The sequence below is a fragment of the Cynocephalus volans genome, chromosome 9 (genome assembly GCF_027409185.1).
Source record: "Cynocephalus volans isolate mCynVol1 chromosome 9, mCynVol1.pri, whole genome shotgun sequence".
NCBI classification, from domain to species: domain Eukaryota; kingdom Metazoa; phylum Chordata; class Mammalia; order Dermoptera; family Cynocephalidae; genus Cynocephalus; species Cynocephalus volans.
Window position 1 is genome coordinate 89,220,551 of NC_084468.1, and position 22,809 is coordinate 89,243,359.

Here is a 22,809-nt window from a genome sequence, read left to right on the forward strand (position 1 = left end):
CAGCTCTTAGATCCCCAGCAGCTGTTTTCTAGTAGGCTTTACAGGATCTTGTCCTGCACTTGCACAGTTTGGTATTTGGCCAGTGAGCAGAGGTGATCCCTGTGCAGATTTCTGAGTCTCTCATTCCTTGTGTAAATCCTTTCTTTATGATACCCTGTCCAGTGAGATTGCTACTCTGTGTTTGGGCTCTGCTTCCTTGTGTCATGGATTGGAAAGTGCCCTCAGTCAAAAAAATCAGAGTGAATTTGGAGCTTTCCTCAAGTGTACAGCATCATGGTGTATAGCCTTGTGGTGTCTGCTGTCCAATGTCTGAAATTATTGCTTTAAATATTTTCTATAGTTTTATTATTGATTATGGCAAGAGGGCAAGTTCAAATAACTGTTAATCTGTCATAACTGAAACCAGAAGTTGACAGTTTGACATATCTCAAATTGCAATGCTTAATGCTGTAGTAAGGGAAAACAGTAGGTAGACCATTATTGTCATTTGGAGTGAAGCAATAAAAGTATGACATAGGGTGTGACAATGGATCTGGAAAGGAGGAGCAAATATAAGAAACAACACAAAGAAAATATCAGCAGAAATTGGGTTATATTCTAGATATGGTGAAAATGATACATTGGCAGAAAGTGGGAAGTCAAGAATGGGGCTCATTGCCCCAGGAATGAATTGGTTTTAGATATTAGAGAGTTGAAGGGATTTAAAACATTATTAACTTGATGTGTAGTGGTATCACTGCTTAAAGATAACAGAAACTTATTTGCATTTTTTAAGTTTTAATAGTTCTAATTTTCTGTTTACACCACAGTGATTTTGGCTAATGCACTTGTTTCTTTTGTTCACTTGGGAATTAAATAAGCCAATAGAGTAAAAACAAGTACAAAGGGGACTCTGACTAGGATGCCAACAGAGAAAGTGTGATTACTGAGTTACCAAGACAATTATCTTTTGCCCCACATACCCATTCCCGTAACACTTACTATATTGCTCCCCCCCCCCTTCTTTTTTGGCCTATTTGTCTTCCAACTTAAATATTGCATTAGTTAGCTTTTACTGCATAAAAAATCACCACAAAGCAAGTTACAACACAAGCATTCATTAGTTCTTCCCAGTCTATGGGCTGTCTAGGTCATCTGTGCTAGGCCGCCTTGGCTGATCTCTGAAGTCTTTTGGCTATTCAGCTGGTGCCGTTTGATCTAGGGTAGCCTCAGCTAGGACTGCCTCTCTGCCCCACATGGTCTCTCATCCTCCAGTGGACTAGCCCAGGCTTATTCATGTGGCAGTAGTGTTCCAAGACAGCAAGAATGATCCTTGCAAAGTCTCTTGAAACCTGGGTTCAGAACTTGCACTTCTACCACATTCTATTGGTCAGAGCAAGTCATAGGCCAGCCAAGATTCAAGGCATGGAGAAGTAGATATTTCCTTTGTTGGGTGAAGCATCAAAAATTTGTGGCCATTGTTTTCAGTCTACCACAACTGTAAGTTCTGTAAGTATAGGGACTGTGTCACTCTTGTGTACTTTGGTGTCTTTGGTAACTGACACATAGAAGGTATAAATATTTTTTAATGAATGACTAAACTAGTGAAGGAAGGAAAACATTCAGGTAACATTTCAATATAAATATACAGTTCAATTTAAACATACAGTTGACTCTTGAATAATACAAAGATTAGGGGTGTTGACCCCTGTGCAGTCAAAAATCTGAGTATAGCTTTCCCCCAGTCGTTAATTAATTAATTAAGTACCTTAAGTATTTAAGTACTTTTTAAAAAAATATTTATTTATTTTTGGTTATACATATTCATGGCGTACAGAGTTGACTATAAGTATTTGTGTATAGTATGTAGTGATCAAATCAATATTATTAGCATGTTCATGATTACAAATCATAGTTACTCTTTGTGTCCCTTACCCAATTATTACCAAACCCCCCGCCACCTCCCCCACCTATAAGTCTATTCTCTCCTTCTGAAAGTTCAGCGTTTTATTGTGGTCTTTCTCTCTCTCTCTCTCTGTCTCTCTCTCTCTTCTTTCTTTCTTTCCTCCCACTTACGAGTGAGGATGGGCAGTATTTCTCTTTCTGTGCCTGGCTTATTTCACTTCACATAATTTTCTCCAAGCTCATCCATGTTGCTGCAAATGGCAGGATTTCATTTTTCCTTATGGCTGAGCGGTATTCCGTGGTGTAAATGTACCACATTTTCCTTATCCAGTCATCCATCAATGGACATTTAGGTTGGTTCCATATCCTGGCTACTGTAAATAGAGCTGTGGTGAACATGGGAGTGCAGGTATCCCTTCGATTTGATAGTAGTAAAGTACTTAAGTTGTTGGCCCTGTGGATCCTTGTAGTTCAAACCCGTGTTGTTCAAGGATCAACTATATTCATACTTTTACCATACCATCAGTGAATGTGGCATTTTCTATTAACATGTTTCAGGAAGAATCTCTTTATTCTTGTTCTGTCCTTTGAAATTGACCAAAGGAAATTTCTGGGGGAAAAAAAAGCAACTATCACTTGGGTTGATTGCCTTGTAAAGAACTCATTTTTATTCTCTGAGTCCTATTCTGCTTTTCAGGAAGACTTGCTCCAACCAGAATACTTGGGAGATCTGGAGCAAAGATGCTATATTAAAATTAATAATGTTGTAAGTCAAAGAGAAAAATCACTTCTGTCTCTTAGACAAGTGAAGGAACCATGGGCTGTGGAGTCAGATCAGCCAGCATTACTCCGTCAACCTGAGCAAATGATTTATTCTCTCTAAACCTCAGTTTTCTCATCTGGGACAGTATTTCTCAGGATTGGTTTGAGAATTAATTATATGAAGCACTACCTACAGTTCCTTACTCATGGGAGGAGCCAATAAAGTTTAGTTCTTTCTCCATGTGAACCAAAGCACTGTCATGATGCGATGGCATTTATCAGAGTTTCTCTCCTCAACATCACTGACATTTGAGGTCAGATAATTCTTTTTTGAAAGGGGATGTCCTATGCATTATAGGATGTTTAGCAGCATTTCTAGCCTCTACACATAGATGCCAGTAGGTCCACTCACCCAGCTATGACAGCCCAAAATGTCTCTAGACACAGGGAAAAATGCAAACATTTTATTCGGCAGTGACACATAACTACCTTATAGAGGGAATGTGGCAATGTACCTGTAAACATAGAATGGGAAAGGAAAAAAATACTTGATTCTTCTCAGAATGCCTAAAAGTTTTGCTGTATATATTACTCTTATAATTTATCATAAACATTGTTTATTATGTTATCAAATAAAATGGCTAACCTATGCTATGTATCACTCACTGTTGCTAAGAAGCTTTGCATGAATCAGCTAACCGAATGTCGTATATGTGAACAGGTGCCTTATCTTTACCAGCTTTGAGCACAATGTATTTGTATTTACTACACGTTAATTGGTCACACGTTGCACCCAAATGAAACAATATGGATATGAAAATGGAAGGAGGAGTGGAAAAATGTGGAAAATAAGTTTTTACCAATCTAAATATGGTAGCACACAAGTATGGATTCCTTTTCAACAGCTTTTGGAAATCAGCTGTTCTGAAAAAAGTAATAAAGCCACAGTCAACTTCTCATTCATCATCATTAAGCCAATATATTATCAGAAAGATGTAAATAAAAATCCCTTTTAAAGTTAAAGTTTTTCTATTATATTCCTTATGAGAGGATTCTAGTAGTGCTTAGAAACTTTTGGCTTATTCATACTTCATGTTTTATTCACTGTATGTCATTAGTTCTTAAAGATGTCAGAGTTAAACTTTAAATTCAGGATAGGTTTAAATTTTTTTTTCCTATTAAAAATACAAATTGGAATGTGCACCTTTTTTTTTGTAGTTGTGGCATCTTGTTGATAATCAAATATGACTTTGACAATAAATACCAGTTCCTGAAAAAAATATATATATATTTCTACATAATTGAGTTAGAAAATCACATAATTGAATTTGAAAATTAACTTAGAGTAAAAGTTTCCATGCTACTATGTATAGATCTGAATTATTTTAAACGTTGCATAATATTTAACTTATGAATGTTAGATAATGTAGGATAAACAATCTGCTATCAAAGGACATTTACATTGTTTCCAGTTTTTTGCTGCAGTGAATATCTTTTTATTTATTTTTTCACACACTTGTTCAGATAATACTTTAATATAAATTCCTGAAAGTGGAATTGCAGAATCAAAAGTTACGTCATTTGAATGTTTCATATTCCCTGCAGTGTAGGTGTGCGTATACCTTATATCACGTTTCCTCCAAAAAATTCCTCTGTGGGAAGAGGCTTTGCATATTCTCTCTTTCTCAACTTATTGTGCAACAGAGAAATGGTGATAATTCACCCATTTTTCTTGTAGTTTCATCCTCATTGCTGTCCAAGATTAGATATAAAATTATAGCTAAGTGGTGTCGTGGCTGAATATAATCTTGAAGATAGAGACCCTTCATCTCCCAACTGTACCCTCTGGATGTTACCTAAAATTCTGTTTTTCAAACTGCAAATTGTGATCCTTCCTGGGTCATGAAATCATTTTGATGGATTTGAAAAGTTCTGTTTTTTAATGAAATCTAACCAAATCGAAAAAATATATTTTCTTCCAATCGGTCATGGTCAAAAAGTGTGAATATCTCTGAACCTAGAAAGTTTCCCCAGGTGCAAGGACAGGAGTGCCTTCAACACCTGCCTTAATGACTCAACCCTGTAGCTTTAAAGTTAATACACTCAGTCTGGCTGCCTTCACCAAGAAGCCTGCGTGCTGGACTTTGGTAGTCAGGGGATTGTCACAGATGTACAGAAAATAACCCACTAAGCTCTTCATAGAATTCATCACATATCCAGAAGTAAACTAGTTATAACATTATGCTTTTCATGTGAAACACGCAAACAATTCACTGGATGTTTTATTTATTGCTAGCTAGCTACATTTCTATTTCTCTTTCCATGGTATAAAAATCTTCCTAAAGTCCTCAGATAGGGGAGAGAGATGCAGACTGGACCCATCTTTTCTGTAGTCAACTCAGAATCTCCCTTTCTGTTTCAAGGTCCTTCCTCAAAAGCACAGAACTGAGCAAAGGGAAAGTGAGGGGAAGAGCTGGGGGAGCAGGGGGATAGAAGGGGCTTTCCCTGGTCTTAACTAATCCTTCAGTTCCAAGTCTTAGTTGGTTTTTCAACATTTTAGAAATAAAACCTGCTTTTACAATTAATGCAAATATTACTCAGTGATTCATCCTTTCCAAATGATTCTTGGTTTCTTTTGACATTTTGTCTTTAAATTATGAATTAACATTGACATCACCCTAGGGTTACTGTTACCTCAGCTCTTCACAGTCAACTTAACTGTTTTGCAAAGGCTGTAAAAGTTCAGGTTTTAACCATTGCCCATATCCTTTGGGCTGCTGTTGGTTTTCTAAAACTATGATCTTTTGGCACACATTAGTGCTTAAATCACATAGAGGATATCAGAGGGAAGACTTTAACTTGGTGTTTTGTCCGATGCCTGCAATTTAGAGATCTTCATTAAGGTTTTCACTATAGTAATGATCATGATATTAACTCTGCATCAGTTCTACAAAAGTAGGTCTAGTTGAGTTTTTTAACATTAGGGTGAGGACTGCTTTATATGAAGTTCACACATTTAAAGGTCTGGGGAGGGCCAAACTGTGGCTCACTTGGGAGAGTGTGGTGCTGACAACACCAAAATCAGGGGTTAAGATCCTCTTTCCGGTCATCTTTAAAAAAAGAAAAAAGGTCTGGGAAACCATCCACAGGTTTAAATATATACAATCAGTATAGTAGAGGTACTGAATGGGTTCTGTCAGTTGAACAGGTCGACAGTTTTACCTCTATTTTTCAAGACTGTGGGCTAAGATTGTTTGAGAAGATTCAGGAGATCAGCCAAGATTAATGGAAAGCCTAAAGGCAAAAAAATGGTTTTAATATTTTTCTTGGAAGTTTGGGCTCCTGTGGTATTCTAAGAATAGAACAGGGATTTTCATGTGGATTGTTGCAACTGGTATTAGCACTGTATTTCAGTGTAACATCTTTTTTACTAGCATTCTGTATATAATTTAAAATTATACTAATGATTCTTTAATGTACGTTTACACTTATTAATACATAAAAATTCATTGATGTAAATGTACACTTATAATACATATACAAATCCAAGTTTACCAAAAATGTCATGACTCAGAGGATGTGTTCTTTGAATAGGCATTTATTAGTTAACTAACATATTCACAGCTCAACTAAGTTCTACTCTTTTCAAAAATCCATCAAAATCTCTCATTTTACAGATGAAGAAACAGAGGCCACAGTGAGTTTAGTTAATTTCCAAGGTTTCATACCCAGCAGTGGCAGAACTCTTGAATTTCTCGTGACTTAATTCCTCTTTACTATATCACATCACTTAACCCCCTTTTTTTTTTTTTTTTTTTTTGTCGTTTTTTCGTGACCAGCACTCAGCCAGTGAGTGCACTGGTCAGTCCTATATAGGATCCGAACCCGCGGTGGGAGCGTTGCCGTGCTCCCAGCGCAGCACTCTACCAAGTGCGCCACGGGCTCGGCCCTTAACCCCCTTTTTAATTGCTTGTCTTATTTGAGATTTGTTCAGTTACAGCTCTTTGTGTATTTTCAATCAGTTGTTTCCTGTTTTAGGCAAATATTTCCCCACGAGTCTGCATGAACTCCATGTTCTGTAGGACTCAGAATTGCCCTTTTCCCTTTTATTAAAGTTGGAAACTGCTCTGAATCTTCCTGGGAATCTTCAGGAGGCTTTCTCACTCCTCATCAATCACACAGTGCTCTAGCAGGAGAGAATTTCATCCAAAACCAGATTCCTCTTTGGAGGCTTTTGTGCTTATTGGAGTGTTAGGTGATGTATTTATTAGAGTGAGGGCAGGCCTTTTCAAGATGGCGGCGGCTGCGGCGGCTGGCGCGGAGTAGCTGAGGTGGAAAAGGTGGCCACTGGACCTCAGGCAGCCGGGAAACTTGTGGACCTTCCTCTGGCCATCTCTTAAGGGAGGACTGCTGCTGCTGGCCGGTCGTGGGGGCTCAACGCCACTTTGCCCCCGGCAGGAGAGGCTGCCTCATTTACAGGCAACAGCTTTGAAGTGTGGAGCAGGAAAAGAACTGATTCTTAGCTGCAAAAGTGAGTCTTGAAACAGGGAACACGGCGCCAGGGATGCTGTGGATGCAGCCAGGATCCCGGAGGCTGGGGCCGCACTGAAGGCGGCCAGCTGCCCTATTCAGGATTCGAGGTTTCAGGCCGGCATTAAAGAAGATTCCTGGGAGCGCCCGAGCGGCGCCGCGACTGAACAGCCCGAGGCGGCAGCGCCGAGAACACGGAAGGCAACAAACCAGAGACAGAGCGAGCGCCTGACCTGGCACAGCACTGTGAGTGATCCCTGGCACAGCTCTGTTCGGGGGGTGGATGCCCACGCGGCTTCCGACTGCACCACCAGGCCACTCACTGCCCCCGGTGCTGCCTCCATTTTCCCAGGTGCGGGCAGCTCCGCCCTGCTCGGCCATCACTGAGCCCATTTGCTTGGCCTGGCGCGGGGCTTTCCGGACCCTGCAGGCCGACCTCCTCTCCCACTCCCTCCGCGGTTCTCTGGCAGGACTGGGGGTGTGGGGCGTCCCGACCAGTTTTGGGAGGGCTAGGAAGTACGGGCGGGCCGACTGTCACTCCACCACACCCTGGACTCCGGCCCCGGTAAACTTCCTGTTACTGGGAGGCAGATACCATCTCTGCGACCACCAGTTTGGAAAAAAGCCTAACGAATTTCTGGTTGGGAATAGTGCGGTAGGAGAGTTCCCAGGTCCGCTTGAACCTGCCGGAGAGCAGGCTGCAGGCGGGCACTAGACTCGGTTTATACCAGGGGGATACAAAGGTGAACAAGACCCGAGAAAGATCTACACAGTGCTACAAAGGCACCCAGAGAGACCGGTCGTCTGTGCCTAGCAGAAACCTGGTAGACTTCCTGGGCGAGGCGGTGCTGAGCAGGGTCTTGAAGGCCCAGCTGATAGACGAGGGGTGCAGAAGACACGCCCCAGCCCAGCACAGTGTGCACAGAGGGGGGAGACGTGCGGCCAGGGAGGCAGAGACTCGACAGAAACCATACACCCGGTGGGGTCGCCACTGCACGATCTAACAGCCTGGGCCAGAGCACACGGAACGGGGAGAAGTCCTGTACAGAAAGTGTAAGCTCAACAGAGATCACACACCCTGTGGTACGTGATCCACCAGCCCAGCAGAGTACAAGCTGACCAGAAAGGTGGATCCCCGGAGAAGCCCAAGACCCGAGGCAACCACACACACAAGACACTAGAGGCCAACTGAGCAGTCACGGTGGGAGCCATACCAAATTGGCAACCACAGCAACATCCTATTAGTCATTAGTCTTAAACCGGTGGACTGTGAAACCCCCTGCAACAATGAATAAACACCAAAAAAAAGACACCAGAAATACAAAAAATCAAGAAATTACACCACCAAAAGTTAATAAATCTCATACTCTAGATCCTATAGAACAAGAAGCCCTTGAAATAACTGACAAGGAATTTCGAGTGATAATTCTAAGGAAACTGAATGAGATACAAGAAAACTCAGCTAGACATCATGATGAAATGAGGAAAAGTATACAGGATCTGAAAGAGGAAATATACAAGGAAATCAATGTCCTGAAAAAAAATGTAGCAGAACTTGCTGAACTGAAGAAGTTATTCAGCGAAATAAAAAACACAACGGAGAGTTTAACCAGCAGGCTTGTCGAAGTTGAAGAGAGAACCTCTGAACTTGAAGATGGGCTGTTTGAAATAACACAAGCAGACAAAAAGAAAGAAAAAAGAATCAAGGACATGGAAGAAAATCTGAGAGAGATATCAGACAACCTCAAGCGCTCAAATATCCGAGTCATGGGTATTCCAGAAGGGGAGGAAAATGGAGATTCCATTGAAAACATATTCAAAAAAATAGTGGCAGAAAACTTCCCAGGTATAGGAAAAATCACAGATCTTCAGATCCAGGAAGCTCAACGATCTCCAAACGTATTCAACCCAAAAAGGCCTTCTCCAAGACATGTCATAGTCAAATTGGCAAAACTCAGAGACAAAGAGAGAATCTTAAAAGCTGCAAGAGAGAAGCGTCAAATCACCTATAAGGGAGCCCCAATCAGGTTAACATCAGACTTTTCATCACAAACCCTAAAAGCTAGAAAGGAATGGGATGATATTTTCAAAATACTAAAAGACAAAGATTGCCAGCCAAGAATACTCTACCCTGCAAGGCTATCCTTCCGAAATGAGGGGCAAATAGTATATTTCTCAGACAAACAAAAACTGCGGGAGTTCACTACCACAAGACCACCCTTACAAGAAATCCTCAAGGGAGTACTGGGTTTGGTTCCTGAAAAATAACTAACACTGCCATAAAAACCTAAGAAAAATCTAAACCCGCTAGTATAATAAAAATGGCATTCATGAAGAGAAAACAAGCTAACAAAAACACTATCTACAACCTAAGGAACCAACAAACAAAGAAACCAAACAGTAAATCAGAAAGCAAGGAACAAAAGACACCTAAGACAACCAAACAACCAATAAAATGCTAGGAATAAATCAACACCTTTCAATAACAACTCTTAATGTTAAAGGCTTAAATTCCCCAATTAAAAGACACAGACTGGCTGACTGGATCAAAAAGCAGGACCCAACTATATGCTGCCTACAAGAAACCCACCTCACCCATAAAGATTCACACAGACTAAGAGTGAAAGGATGGAAAAAGATTTACCATGCAAACAGAAAAGAAAAACGAGCTGGAGTGGCTATTCTTATATCTGACAAAATAGACTTTAAACTAAAAACCATAAAAAGAGACAATGAGGGACACTACTTAATGATAAAAGGACTGATCCATCAAGAAGACATAACAATCATAAATATGTACGCACCCAATGTTGGAGCAGCCAGATTTATAAAACAAACTCTATTAGACCTAAAGAAGGAAATAGACACTAATACCATAATAGCAGGGGACCTGAACACTCCACTGTCAATATTAGACAGATCATCTAGGCAAAGAATCAGTAGAGAAACACAAGATCTAAACAAGACTCTAGACCAATTGGAATTGGCAGATATCTACAGAACATTCCACCCAACAACCTCAGAATATTCATTCTTCTCATCAGCACATGGATCATTCTCCAGGATAGATCACATATTAGGTCACAAATCAAGTCTCAGTAAATTCAAAAAAATTGGAATTATCCCATGTATCTTCTCAGACCACAATGGATTAAAACTAGAAATTAATAACAAACAAAACTCTGGAAACTATACAAACACATGGAAATTAAACAGCATTCTACTTAATGACATATGGGTCCAAGAAGAAATCAAGCAGGAAATCAAAAAGTTTATTGAAACTAATGAAAACAATGATACATCATACCAAAACCTGTGGGATACTGCAAAAGCAGTATTGAGGGGAAAATTTATTGCATTAAATGCTCACTTCAGAAGAATAGAAAGATGGCAAGTGAACAACCTAACACTTCACCTTAAAGAACTAGAAAAACAAGAACAATCCAAACCTAAAGTTAGCAGACGGAAAGAAATCATTAAGATCAGAGCAGAACTGAATGAAATTGAAAACCAAAAAACAATTCAAAAGATCAACGAATCAAAAAGTTGGTTTTTTGAAAAGATAAATAAAATTGACAAACCATTAGCATGGCTAACAAAAAAAAGAAGAGAGAAGACTCAAATAACAAAAATTAGAAATGAAAAAGGCGATATTACAACTGATTCATCTGAAATACAAGGAATCATTCGAGACTACTATAAACAACTGTACGCCAACAAATTTGAAAATCTGGAGGAAATGGATAAATTTCTGGACACACACAAGCTCCCAAAACTGAACCGTGAAGACGTAGAAAATCTGAACAGACCAATAACAATAAAGGAGATTGAAGCTGTTATCAGAAGGCTCCCAACAAAGAAAAGCCCAGGACCAGATGGATTCACAGCAGAATTTTACCAAACATTCAAAGAGGAATTGACACCGATTCTTTACAAACTATTCCAAAAGATTGAAACGGACGCAAATCTCCCAAACTCATTCTATGAAGCAAACATCATCCTGATACCAAAACCAGGTAAAGATATAACCAAAAAAGAAAACTACAGGCCGATATCCTTGATGAATATAGACGCAAAAATCCTCACTAAAATACTAGCAAACAGAATACAGCAACACATACGAAAAATTATTCATCACGATCAAGTGGGATTCATCCCAGGGATGCAAGGTTGGTTCAACATACGTAAATCAATAAATGTGATACACCATATTAATAAACTCAAACACAAGGACCATATGATCATCTCTATAGATGCTGAAAAAGCATTTGATAAAGTTCAGCACTCATTCATGACAAAGACCCTCTATAAGTTAGGTATAGAGGGAAAGTATCTCAACATAATTAAAGCCATATATGCCAAACCCACTGCCAATATCATCCTGAATGGGGAAAAGCTGAAAGCTTTTCCTTTAAGAACAGGCACTAGACAAGGATGCCCACTCTCACCACTCCTATTCAACATAGTGTTGGAAGTACTAGCCAGAGCAATCAGAGAAGAGAAGGAAATAAAGGGCATCCAGATTGGAAAAGATGAAGTCAAACTGTCCCTGTTTGCAGATGACATGATCCTATATATCGAACAGCCTAAAACCTCTACAAAAAAACTCTTGGAATTGATAAATGATTTCAGCACAGTAGCAGGATACAAAATCAACACACAAAAATCAGTAGCATTTCTTTTCTCCAATAGTGAACATGCAGAAGGAGAAATCAAGAAAGCCTGCCCATTTACAATAGCCACCAAAAAAATAAAATACTTAGGAATTGAGTTAACCAAGGAGGTGAAAAATCTCTATAATGAGAACTACAAACCACTGCTGAGAGAAATTAGAGAGGATACAAGAAGATGGAAAGATATTCCATGCTCTTGGATTGGAAGAATCAACATAGTGAAAATGTCCATACTACCCAAAGTGATATACAAATTCAATGCAATCCCCATCAAAATTCCAAAGACATTTTTCTCAGAAATGGAAAAAACTATTCAGACATTTATATGGAACAATAAAAGACCACGAATAGCCAAAGCAATGCTCAGCAAAAAAAATAAAGCTGGAGGCATAACACTACCTGACTTTAAGCTATACTACAAAGCTATAATAACCAAAACAGTATGGTACTGGCATAAAAACAGACACACTGACCAATGGAATAGAATAGAGAATCCAGAAATCAACCCACACACTTACTGCCATCTGATCTTTGACAAAGGCACCAAACCTATTCACTGGGGAAGGGACTGCCTCTTCAGCAAGTGGTGCTGGGATAACTGGATATCGATATGCAGGAGAATGAAACTAGATCCATACCTCTCACCGTATACTAAAATCAACTCAAAATGGATTAAGGATTTAAATATACACCCTGAGACAATAAAACTTCTTAAAGAAAACATAGGGGAAACACTTCAGGAAATTGGACTGGGCACAGACTTCATGAATACGACCCCAAAAGCACGGGCAACCAAAGGAAAAATAAACAAATGGGATTATATCAAACTAAAAAGCTTCTGCACAGCAAAAGAAACAATTAAAAGAGTTAAAAGACAACCAACAGAGTGGGAGAAAATATTTGCAAAATATACATCTGACAAAGGATTAATATCCAGAATATATAAGGAACTCAAACAACTTTACAAGAAGAAAACAAGCAACCCAATTAAAAAATGGGCAAAAGAGCTAAGTAGGCATTTCTCTAAGGAAGATATCCAAATGGCCAACAGACATATGAAAAAATGCTCAACATCACTCAGCATCCGGGAAATGCAAATCAAAACCACATTGAGATACCATCTAACCCCACTTAGGATGGCTAAAATCCAAAAGACTATGAACGATAAATGCTGGCGAGGCTGCGGAGAAAAAGGAACTCTCATACATTGTTGGTGGGACTGCAAAATGGTGCAGCCTCTATGGAAAATGGTATGGAGGTTCCTTAAACAATTGCAAATAGATCTACCATACGACCCAGCCATCCCACTGTTGGGAATATACCCAGAGGAATGGAAATCATCAAGTCGAAGGTATACCTGTTCCCCAATGTTCATCGCAGCACTCTTTACAATAGCCAAGAGTTGGAACCAGCCCAAATGCCCATCATCAGATGAGTGGATACGGAAAATGTGGTACATCTACACAATGGAATACTACTCAGCTATAAAAACGAATGAAATACTGCCATTTGCAACAACATGGATGGACCTCGAGAGAATTATATTAAGTGAAACAAGTCAGGCACAGAAAGAGAAATACCACATGTTCTCACTTATTGGAGGGAGCTAAAAATTAATATATAAATTCACACACACACATACACACATACACACACAAACCGGGGGGGGGGGGAAGAAGATATAACAACCACAATTATTTGAAGTTGATACAACAAACAAACAGAAAGGACATTGTTGGGGGGGAGGGGGGGGAGAAGGGAGGGAGGTTTTGGTGATGGGGAGCATTAATCAGCTACAATGTATATCGACAAAATAAAATTAAAAAAAAAAAAAAAGAGTGAGGGCTAAACTGTTTTAGCAGAGACATGACAGTACATTGGGTTAAAGAACAAAGAAGTTTAGTTCTTTCTCACGTCACCAGCAGTATGAGCTGCTTGGATGGTCAGAGCAGTTCTTATAGTAACATTCAGGGATCCAGATTTCTTCCATCCTATTTATCTGCCATCCACTAGGCTGTTGGTCATTACCTATGTGGTAGAAGCCAGGTCTTCTCCACATCTGGGTTTGATCCAGCAGGAAAGAGAAAAATGAAACATGGAGGAAGTGTGTCAGGGCACTGAGCCCAGATCTGGAAGTAGCACAGCAGAACAATTCTCACATTCCATTGCCGAGTGTTTCGTCAACCAGCCACCTCTGACTCGAAGGAAGTGTGGGGTGTACTCCAGCTGAGCAGTTACATTTCCAGCTACAACACTATTACACTGCAAAAAGAGAACAAATTTTGGTGGACAGCTAACATTCTCAGCTGCAGTCTCAAGTGCCATTGAATGCTTTATAGACTTCATGAAAAAAAATTGAAAAATTTGCCCCAGGAATTAATACTTTTGCCCATCCTTGTTTTTTTAATCTTCTCATTCTTGATGTCACATATCTAAAATTTGATCTAAATACATTTAAGTAAAATTAACCTATATTTAAAATGATAAGGATATTTCTTATGTAAATAAATCCCAAATGATATGTGATTTTTAGATACTATCTTTATCTGACCGTGTGCTTCTTCACTTTTATGAGGGTCTCTGGGCAATAGAGAATTCCTAGAGCCTGCAGTATGTTAATATCTGGCTGGAGTTGATTAAATCTGAGACCTAAAGCCTTGATAATAAGGGCTCTTAATTTTTTTTTTTTCAAATTTAAATTTATAATTTTTTTGGTGGCTGGATTGTATGGGGATCTGAACCCTTGACCTTGGTGTTCTCAACACCACGTTCTAACCAGTTGAGCTAACTGGCCAATCCTGTATTTTTTTATTGCACTTTTAACATTACAGACTTCCTGTATCACTTTGACGTTGGTAGGAAAATGGCCTGCTTCAGTGGAGCACACTTGAGGATGGAGCCTGGGTCACTGTAGTGGCCTTTCTTGTGCCAGGCAAAGCACTGATCAGGTTCTCTGAGCTTCTTAACTGGAGGTGGCTTGTAGAAAACTTGGAGACAGGACTGGTGGGTTAGCTCACTTGGTTAGAGTGTGGTGCTGATAACACCACGGTCAAGGGTTTGGATATCCATACTGGCCAGCTGCCAAAGAAAATAAAACAGGGAAACTTGGAGACAGCTCTAGGGCCACCACAGAGTTCATAAGGGGTTGGAAAATAATATACACAAGGAGCTAAGACTAGCAAGTCCTTGAAGTTTAGAGAGTGATTAAAAAAAAAATAGCCTCCAAGAATCCAAGTATGAATGATTTTTGCACTTAGGTTAAAGACCAGTTGTACTGATCTGAGGACACTGTCGTGAGCTAACATGAGAGTTTTGGTAAGTGGTAATTCCTTGATTATGCAATCTCCCTGCTGTTAGATTTAGATACCAAAGAGGAACTACAGCATGTCTTTCTCCTAAAGTCTTTATAGAAAGTATTATATTTGGTCTTACTGGACTAATAGTTTACCCCTACAGGAATTCCATAGTGATAGGATTTCTAGGGTTCATTCTGGAGTTACAGTTTTGTTTTGTTCTGTTTTCATATGCAGCTCCAGAATGGCAGAAGACGATTCATATTTGGGAGGGCATGAACAAGTAAGTGTTATAATATAACCTCACTGATAATTTTATTAAAATGTATTCATGTTTCAAAACATACAGAGGCAACATTAATAATTCAATATCAGAAAAACTCTAAAGTTAGTAAAAATTTTTTTTAAATGTTTTTTAGTTTCCCTCCATGTAAGGTTGGAGAGGTCATGTCATGTAAAATGAGTAACTTAAACCTTGCTATCACAAATGCTGTCGCATAAAAATTGTATGTGCTACAGGTCAAATGATAGCCACTGAATTAGTTTCTTAGGACTGCTGTAACAAATTATCACAAACCTGGTGGCTTAAAACAGCAGAAATATATTCTCTCTCACTTCTGGAGGCTAGAAGTCCGAAATCAAGGTGTTGACAGACAGGGTTGGTTCCCTCTGGAGGTTCTGAGGGAGAATCTCTCTCCCAGCATCTGGTGGTTTCTGGTAATCCTCAGAATTCCTTGGCTTGTAGCTGCATCACTCCAGTCTCTGCCTCTGTTGTCACATGTGCGTCTTTTCTTTGTGTCTCTACTGGGTCTCTGTATCCCTTTCTCCTTCTCTTTTTCCTTATGCTGGTGTCAGTCATTGGATTTAGGCCCCCAAAATATGCAGTATGACTTCATCTTAACTTGCTTACATCTGCAGAGGCCCTATTTCCAAATAAGGTCACATTCACAGATACTGGGAAGTAGGACTTAAACATATCTTTTTTGGGAGTGGACACAGTTCAACCCACTACAGCCTGTTATCACATGTATTTAAAACTCATCTAATGAGGCAGATTGGTGTAGTGAAAAAATCTTTGGACTTAGAATTCGAAGATCTATATATGAGGGTACTTCAGAAAGTTCATGGAAAAATAGAATTAAAAGATAATATGAATCTTTCCATGAACTTTTTGAAGTACCTCTGTATAAGTGCTGACTGCTACCGATCAGCTCTTCAAACCCGAGAAGTCATTTATCTCCCCAATCCTCACTTTTCTCAATTGCAAAATAGGAATATGAGCCCCATATTCACAGGGGTGTTGAAAAGATTCAGTGGGTAATGAATGTGCTTTGGGAGCATGAAACTGTTTGTTATTATTATGTTAACACTTATGAAGAAATACCAGTGTCCTTTCTTTTCTTTATGTTTTTTTTTTCTCGTAACTTTTTATTTTGAAAAATTTTAAGCCTGTAGAAATGTTTAATACTCCAACAAACCTATATTAGTTGTTAACATTTTGCTTCTCTCTCTCTCTATCATCTATGTATATAGAACCATTTGAAAGCAGTTTTTAGATTCTAGGATAATTACAATGGCAGTATTAAATTTTTAATGTAATGATTGTAAGAAGTATTTAAAACAGAGATTTATTCATTTATCAGCTATTTATTGAGGCATTACTATGTACCAAAACATTGGCTTAATAGGGATGCAAAAATAAGTAACACAGAAACTCTAATTTCAGGAAGCTGCCATTATAAGAGGAGGGACAGAGACATAGTTTCCATATGGGGTAAATGCTACAGCAGCAGTCTGCAAAGTGGGACAGAAATGTTGAGAGGGATCACTGTGTGCTACCTGGGGAAAAGAGCAGATTTATGGAGGACTTTGCAAAGGAAGGCTATGTAAGCTGAGATTTGAAAGATATAGTTTGCTAGGCTAGACAAGGAGAGGGATCAGTAGGTACCTGGACACCCTGGTCTAAGTTTTATTATCATTTCACATTTAAATTTTAGTGGCAACCATCTAAAATAATAGATTTCCCAAATTTATGCATGTAAAAATCAGAAAAATAAAACCAAAAGTGAAATACTCTTAAAGAGATCTCATATTGTTTCTATAAATAAAATAGACTTACATAGCATGCATTACTCTTGGTCTAGTGTTCTGATTGATTCAGAAATAATGAATATGCATTGCTTTTCACATTAAGATGATCCTTTCTAATTTTATTGTAAAAAAAGATATTATAGGATAAGTCTAGGAACATTTTCTTTGATTGCAGTGTGAAAGACTTGGCTACTCATGTTATCAAAACCCTTTGTTTTACCTTTCGCTTTTAATACACTATCTCTTAACAATTAAAGGCAAACTCTAACCAGCATGAAGGTTGTTTCTGCTTGGTTTTACACTGCTTTCCTGTCTGTATACAGGAAATCTTATCAACGAGAGATGGTCCTTTATACCACACAAGAGTAAAAGCTGCTGAAAACATTCATTTTGAAAGTTTTTCTTATGTAGGCATTTTTGTGATCATCAGCAACAGAGGTGGGGCATGTTCTGATGTTTCCTTTTTTTTTTTTTTTTTTGATATTTCCATTTTTGAGGGGAGAAGTCCTTGTAGTTTTTTTTTTTTTCCTAGTCTTGATCTTAATGATTTATATTTCCTAAGGTTTACATGTCCTCAGTAAGAAATCCTCAGTGTTTTAGTGTATTCTAGAATTTGCTCTACACTCCAACCTAGTAAATAATGTGAACTGCAGCACAACACAGCTTCTCCTCTTTGTCTGAAGCAGAGTACAAATCTTTCTAAGGTGGGTGCTTTTGCCCTCAACCCAGTCATTTTAGCCACCTGCAGGACCAGAGGAAAGTGTTTTTCTGCTAGGTCATCTTTTCTGCTCTGAGGCTGGTGAATACCCTGAACATGTTTTTTCATTCCTGTATTTCCTTTTTAGAAGGCAATGAATAGCATTGATGAGCTTTTCTCTTTAGCACTGAAGTGGAGCACATTTTTTGTTCCTCAGTTGGAACTTTGCATCCTTCACAACTGCGTCTGAAGTGTTCTTTATTTAAACATTGTTTTTCCTACTCTTGATTTAACTAGGCATACTAGGTTCTTAGGTACCCAATAACCTCCAATAATTTACTAATGGGAGCAAGGAGATAAATTGTAATACTGGCTATTTATTAAAAAAAAAAAAAATTAGTTCCAGCACACCTCATAAAAAGTGAAACATGGTTGGTTTCTGTGCTGTCCACAGACATTTCAAATAGATGACTTCTTTGAGGCTAAAACAAATAGCAAACCTAGAAATATGAAGTTAAAGTCCTAAATGAACTAAGTGGGAAAAAATTTCTCTTGGGATAAGTAATTAATAGTATTTTATCAAGGTAGAATTTCATTCCATCAAATTTATTGCATGCCCACTGTACTAGTTTCCTGTGTTAATTTTCTGTTGCTGTTGTAACAAATTATCACAAACTTGTGGCTTAAAACAGCACAAATTTATTCTCCTAGTCTGGAGTTAAAAGTCCAAAGTAAAGATGTTGGCAGGGCTGTATTCCATCCAGAGGCTTTCATTTCTTTGCCCCTTTTTGAGCTTCTAGAAGTTGCCTACTTTCTTTGGCTTCTGAACCTCCCATCACTCCAACCTCTTGTTCAATTGTCACTCCTCCTACTACTTACTCTGATTTTCTGAGTCTCTCTTATTGGGCCCACCTGCATAATTCAGAATAATCTCATTTTAATATCCTTATCTTAATGACATAAGCGAAGTCCCTTCTGCTGTATAAGGTAGCATTCACAGGTTCTGGGGATTAGGATGTGGACTTCTTTGGGGCAGTCATTATTTAGCCTGCCACAACCACTAAATTCCAAGTATTTTGCAATGTGCTAGAAAAATAAAGGTGAAAAAAAATATGAGTGCCTCAGTGCTCCTTGGATTGTAAATTATATTTTCAATTATTTTGTAAACTGTGCTGCTGTCTATAATTCTTTCAGGCCTTGAAATTGGGTGCATAGATTTGGTATGTACCTTTTTACTACCATAAAAGGAATATAGATTTCTATGATTATATTCTTATGTTTATTTCTAAGAGAGTACAAGCTTCAAAATCGTTCTCTCAACAAGTATTTATTAAGTATCCACTCTGTGATAAGTATATAGTTGGCTCTAAAGATATATAGGTTGAGTATCTCTTATCCAAAATGCTTGGGACCAGAAGTGTTTTGGATTTTGGACTTTTTCAGATTTTGGAATATTTACAGAATACATATTGGTTGAACATCCTTGTTCTGAAAATCTGAAATCGAAAATGCTGTAATGAGCATTTCCTTTGAGTGTCATGTTGGCATTCAAAAAGTTTTGGATTTGAAACAAATGGTGGGGGTGGGGGGGCAGGGAAGAAGACAAAACAATCACAATTCTTTGAACTTAAGATAAGTGAACAGATATGATGTTGATGGGTGAGAGGGGTGGAGGGGGAGGAATCTGTAAAAGGACACGAAAATCAACCACATTGTATATTAATAAATTAAAACTTAAAAAAAAGTTTTGGATTTGGAGCATTTGGATTTTGGATTTTCAGATTAGGGAAATTCAACCTGTGCCAGTAAGCAGGCTACACCAGGTCCTTGCCTCTGGCGACTTTATAGCTAGGTTATTCTCAAATCCCTTTGTTACGTAAGCTTAGTCCAGTCCTATATAAAGTTATGTACACATGAGAATTTAACTAGGTCTCAGGAAGGTATTTTAAAATCCTGATTTAAAATATTTTCAGGTTTTTTTAGCTTTCGTTTCCTTTCTGTAATTAAGTTTTAGGCGTTCCAATTTCAAATTTTTAATGTAATGTTGGAAAAATAATGACTGAAAAATTTCCATTTTCTTCTTTATAGATGTATCATATGGATCCTTTGAATCATCCAATATTTAATCCAGAGTTATTTCAACCAGAGATGGCGCTGTCAACAGGTAAGAAAACCCATCCCTATCGCCCTGTTGTTTTGCTTTCACTTTTTTTTAAAATTCAGGATTTGCTAAGAGTCTTTTTTTAGAAATTCAGTGATGTACCTAGAAAGGAAATGTTGATTTATGTTTTAAAAACCAGTCATTCAGTACATTTTCATTTTGCACAAAAACATTTTACCTCAATTTCTCAACGTATGGCTTACTGTGGTTGCTGATATCTGCTAGAACAGCTGAGAAGGAATTTCTTTATTCAATGTAAGGATTTTCCTTTTCACCCAATCTTATTATCAGTGGATTCTTTTTAACTCTTCTGTGCTTTGTCCCAGACTCACACGAAGCAGTCTTGACTCCTCAGTTCTATTCCAAAAAAATTTATCTGAGGGCCTGTTGTGCAAGCCAGTATGCCAGGCTCTGAAAAGGCGAAGTATACAAAAATCATGAAAGTCATCCTTTTAAAAAGGTTTTAGCTTTGCATCCTGACCGACTGGATAAAACAATAGTAATCTTTCTAATATGACTATTCATTATCTCCATCCACAAATGATTTAATTTCATATAAGTAAAAAAGAAATCAACTTATTTAGCTTCTTTTTTTTTATTCATTGATTTGTACTTAAGCTCAGTGTGATGGCTCTTATGTTCTGTTTCGCTTCTCACATCACCAGTGGGACTTAACAGGTGTTCAAAAGCGGTGGCTGAATTATGGAGGTTGTATGTAAAACAGAGAGTTTGGTAAATCACTGAAGTGGACATTAGTCATTTTGTTCTCCATGACCTTGCTTGTCTTCATTGGGAGACTTTATCCAAGTTGTCTCATTCTCATTTAAAATTATTATGATTATTCTTGTACTTACTTTTCATTCTTTTAAATAAGAATATTTTTCTGCATTTGTATATTTACTATTTCTAGGAGTTCATGGGAGAGGAAAAAAATAAATCTGCTATGTTTTCAGCTTCACTAGCAGAAGTTGTATTATAGAGGCCTTTCTTTACCCCACAAAACATATTTTTTTAGGCTTCTGTATCTCAGATCTTGTGAAATGCTATCCAGTTTGATCTCTATTTTTTTTTTGGTTATGAATATTCATGAGATACAAAGCTGATTGTCACCCCTCTGCCTAAGATGTGAAGGCCAGATCCATACTGGCAGCATGCCCGTTACCACAAATTGCGATTGTACCCCATGTCCCCCACCCTAGGTCAGCTTCCTGTGAACAAGTAAATGTCTTGGTAACATGTGTGTTTCCTGTGAACTTTTTAATTCTGGGGTTTTGAAAGTATTTTTCTTAGTATTAATGTTCTATTGAAAATATAAGAACTTGGTACCACCCTCAGGATATATACAAATTTCCATTTAATACTTTGTTAATACCAAACAGTATCCTGAGGCAGACCTTTTCTTAATGTTTTTTTTCTTTAGGTTTATGGGCTTAGAAATAAGATTATCAAAAGAACCATCTCAGTAAACATTCTGTGGTCAGAGCTTCTTGTTGTAGAAATTATTTTACCACCATGTTAGAAAAACTTTTAAAATTATACCTGAAAAATCTTTTTATAGTTGTTATTACCCCATAATTTTTATTAGTATGTTTTTCACTTTGTGTTGCAGTGGCATAGTACAATGTTTATAGTCCAAGAAGTATAGGATGTTTCATTCAAATTTTAAAGGGGTAGAGAGGTTATCTAAACCAATATTAACTTATCATTTTCATATGGATTTTTTTATCTTCTAGGTTTCTTGAAATCTAAAACCATTAGTAGATCTACAACTCGTTAAAACCTCTAAGGGATATAGTATAACTGTTAGGTCTGTAAGATTATGCTGTAATTTAAATTTCTCTGCACAGTGGAATGTCACTTTCATGGCACAGAAATGTGACCAAAAGAAAGATGGTCTTAAAACAAATATATACATATCAAGTCTAATTTTCTAGTTGATATAACTTGTGAATCTGTTCCCTGAAAGAGAAAAAAGGCCCCATTTCATATTGAATTTCACATATTAAAAGGAAATTAAATTCTACAGGAAAATAATAGCAAACACTGCAAGTATTTTTAGAAGAGTTAATAAGAATTAAGGGACTTGAAGTTTAATGTAAATGTACTTCCAACTCCACCATATTTTCCATGAGGTCTTATCTAAATGTTGCTTTCTTAGAGGACTGTTTTCTTGATATTTTCATTCAGTATATTTTAATATTTGTTACATTGTTATACAGGCTGTATATTAGTAGTGTGACAGTGTTTCTATTTCTAATCAGTTTTACTTCCTTCTATGAAATTCTAGACCTTTTTTTTTTTTTTTTTTTTTGAATTTTAAAATTTCGATTACCTTTCTAAAAGTAGTTTAAAATGTCCAGGGATGAATTTTATGCAGATGAAAGAGGTATTTTACCACATTACTGCATTGGCCAGTGACTCCCCATTTTTCTTGTGTATGTTTCACTTCAAATACAGTCATTTCTCAACTGACTTCCTTATAAATTTCTTGAATAATAACGGCAAATAATTATACCTTTGTTTCCTACAGTTTTCTAGCCTTATCCTGATTCATCATAATACTGAGAAGATTAAAAACAAATTATCTTTTAAGTTATAGTTTACTTTTAATTTCAATCTGAAGGTTTATCTCTTCTTCACAAAGTTATTTATCCAAAATAATGTGTTGTGAGCTTCTATCTGAGAGACAGTGAAGATTAAAATGGACACAGAAGCATT

General features: G+C 37.7%; 1 protein-coding gene across 3 annotated transcripts in view; it reads left to right on the forward strand.

Annotated features, from left to right (window-relative positions):
* NFKB1 (nuclear factor kappa B subunit 1) overlaps positions 1-22,809 on the forward strand; it is a 128,172-nt gene that overhangs the window by 16,013 nt on the left and 89,350 nt on the right. For 2 of the 3 annotated variants that reach the window (XM_063108728.1, XM_063108729.1), the window contains exons 2-3: positions 15,380-15,425; positions 20,019-20,094. In XM_063108728.1, coding sequence (XP_062964798.1) covers positions 15,387-15,425; positions 20,019-20,094 — 115 coding nt within the window. In that variant the 5' untranslated portion in view covers positions 15,380-15,386. The remainder of the gene's footprint in view (positions 1-15,379; positions 15,426-20,018; positions 20,095-22,809) is intronic. The other variant, XM_063108730.1, reaches the window with a different exon arrangement.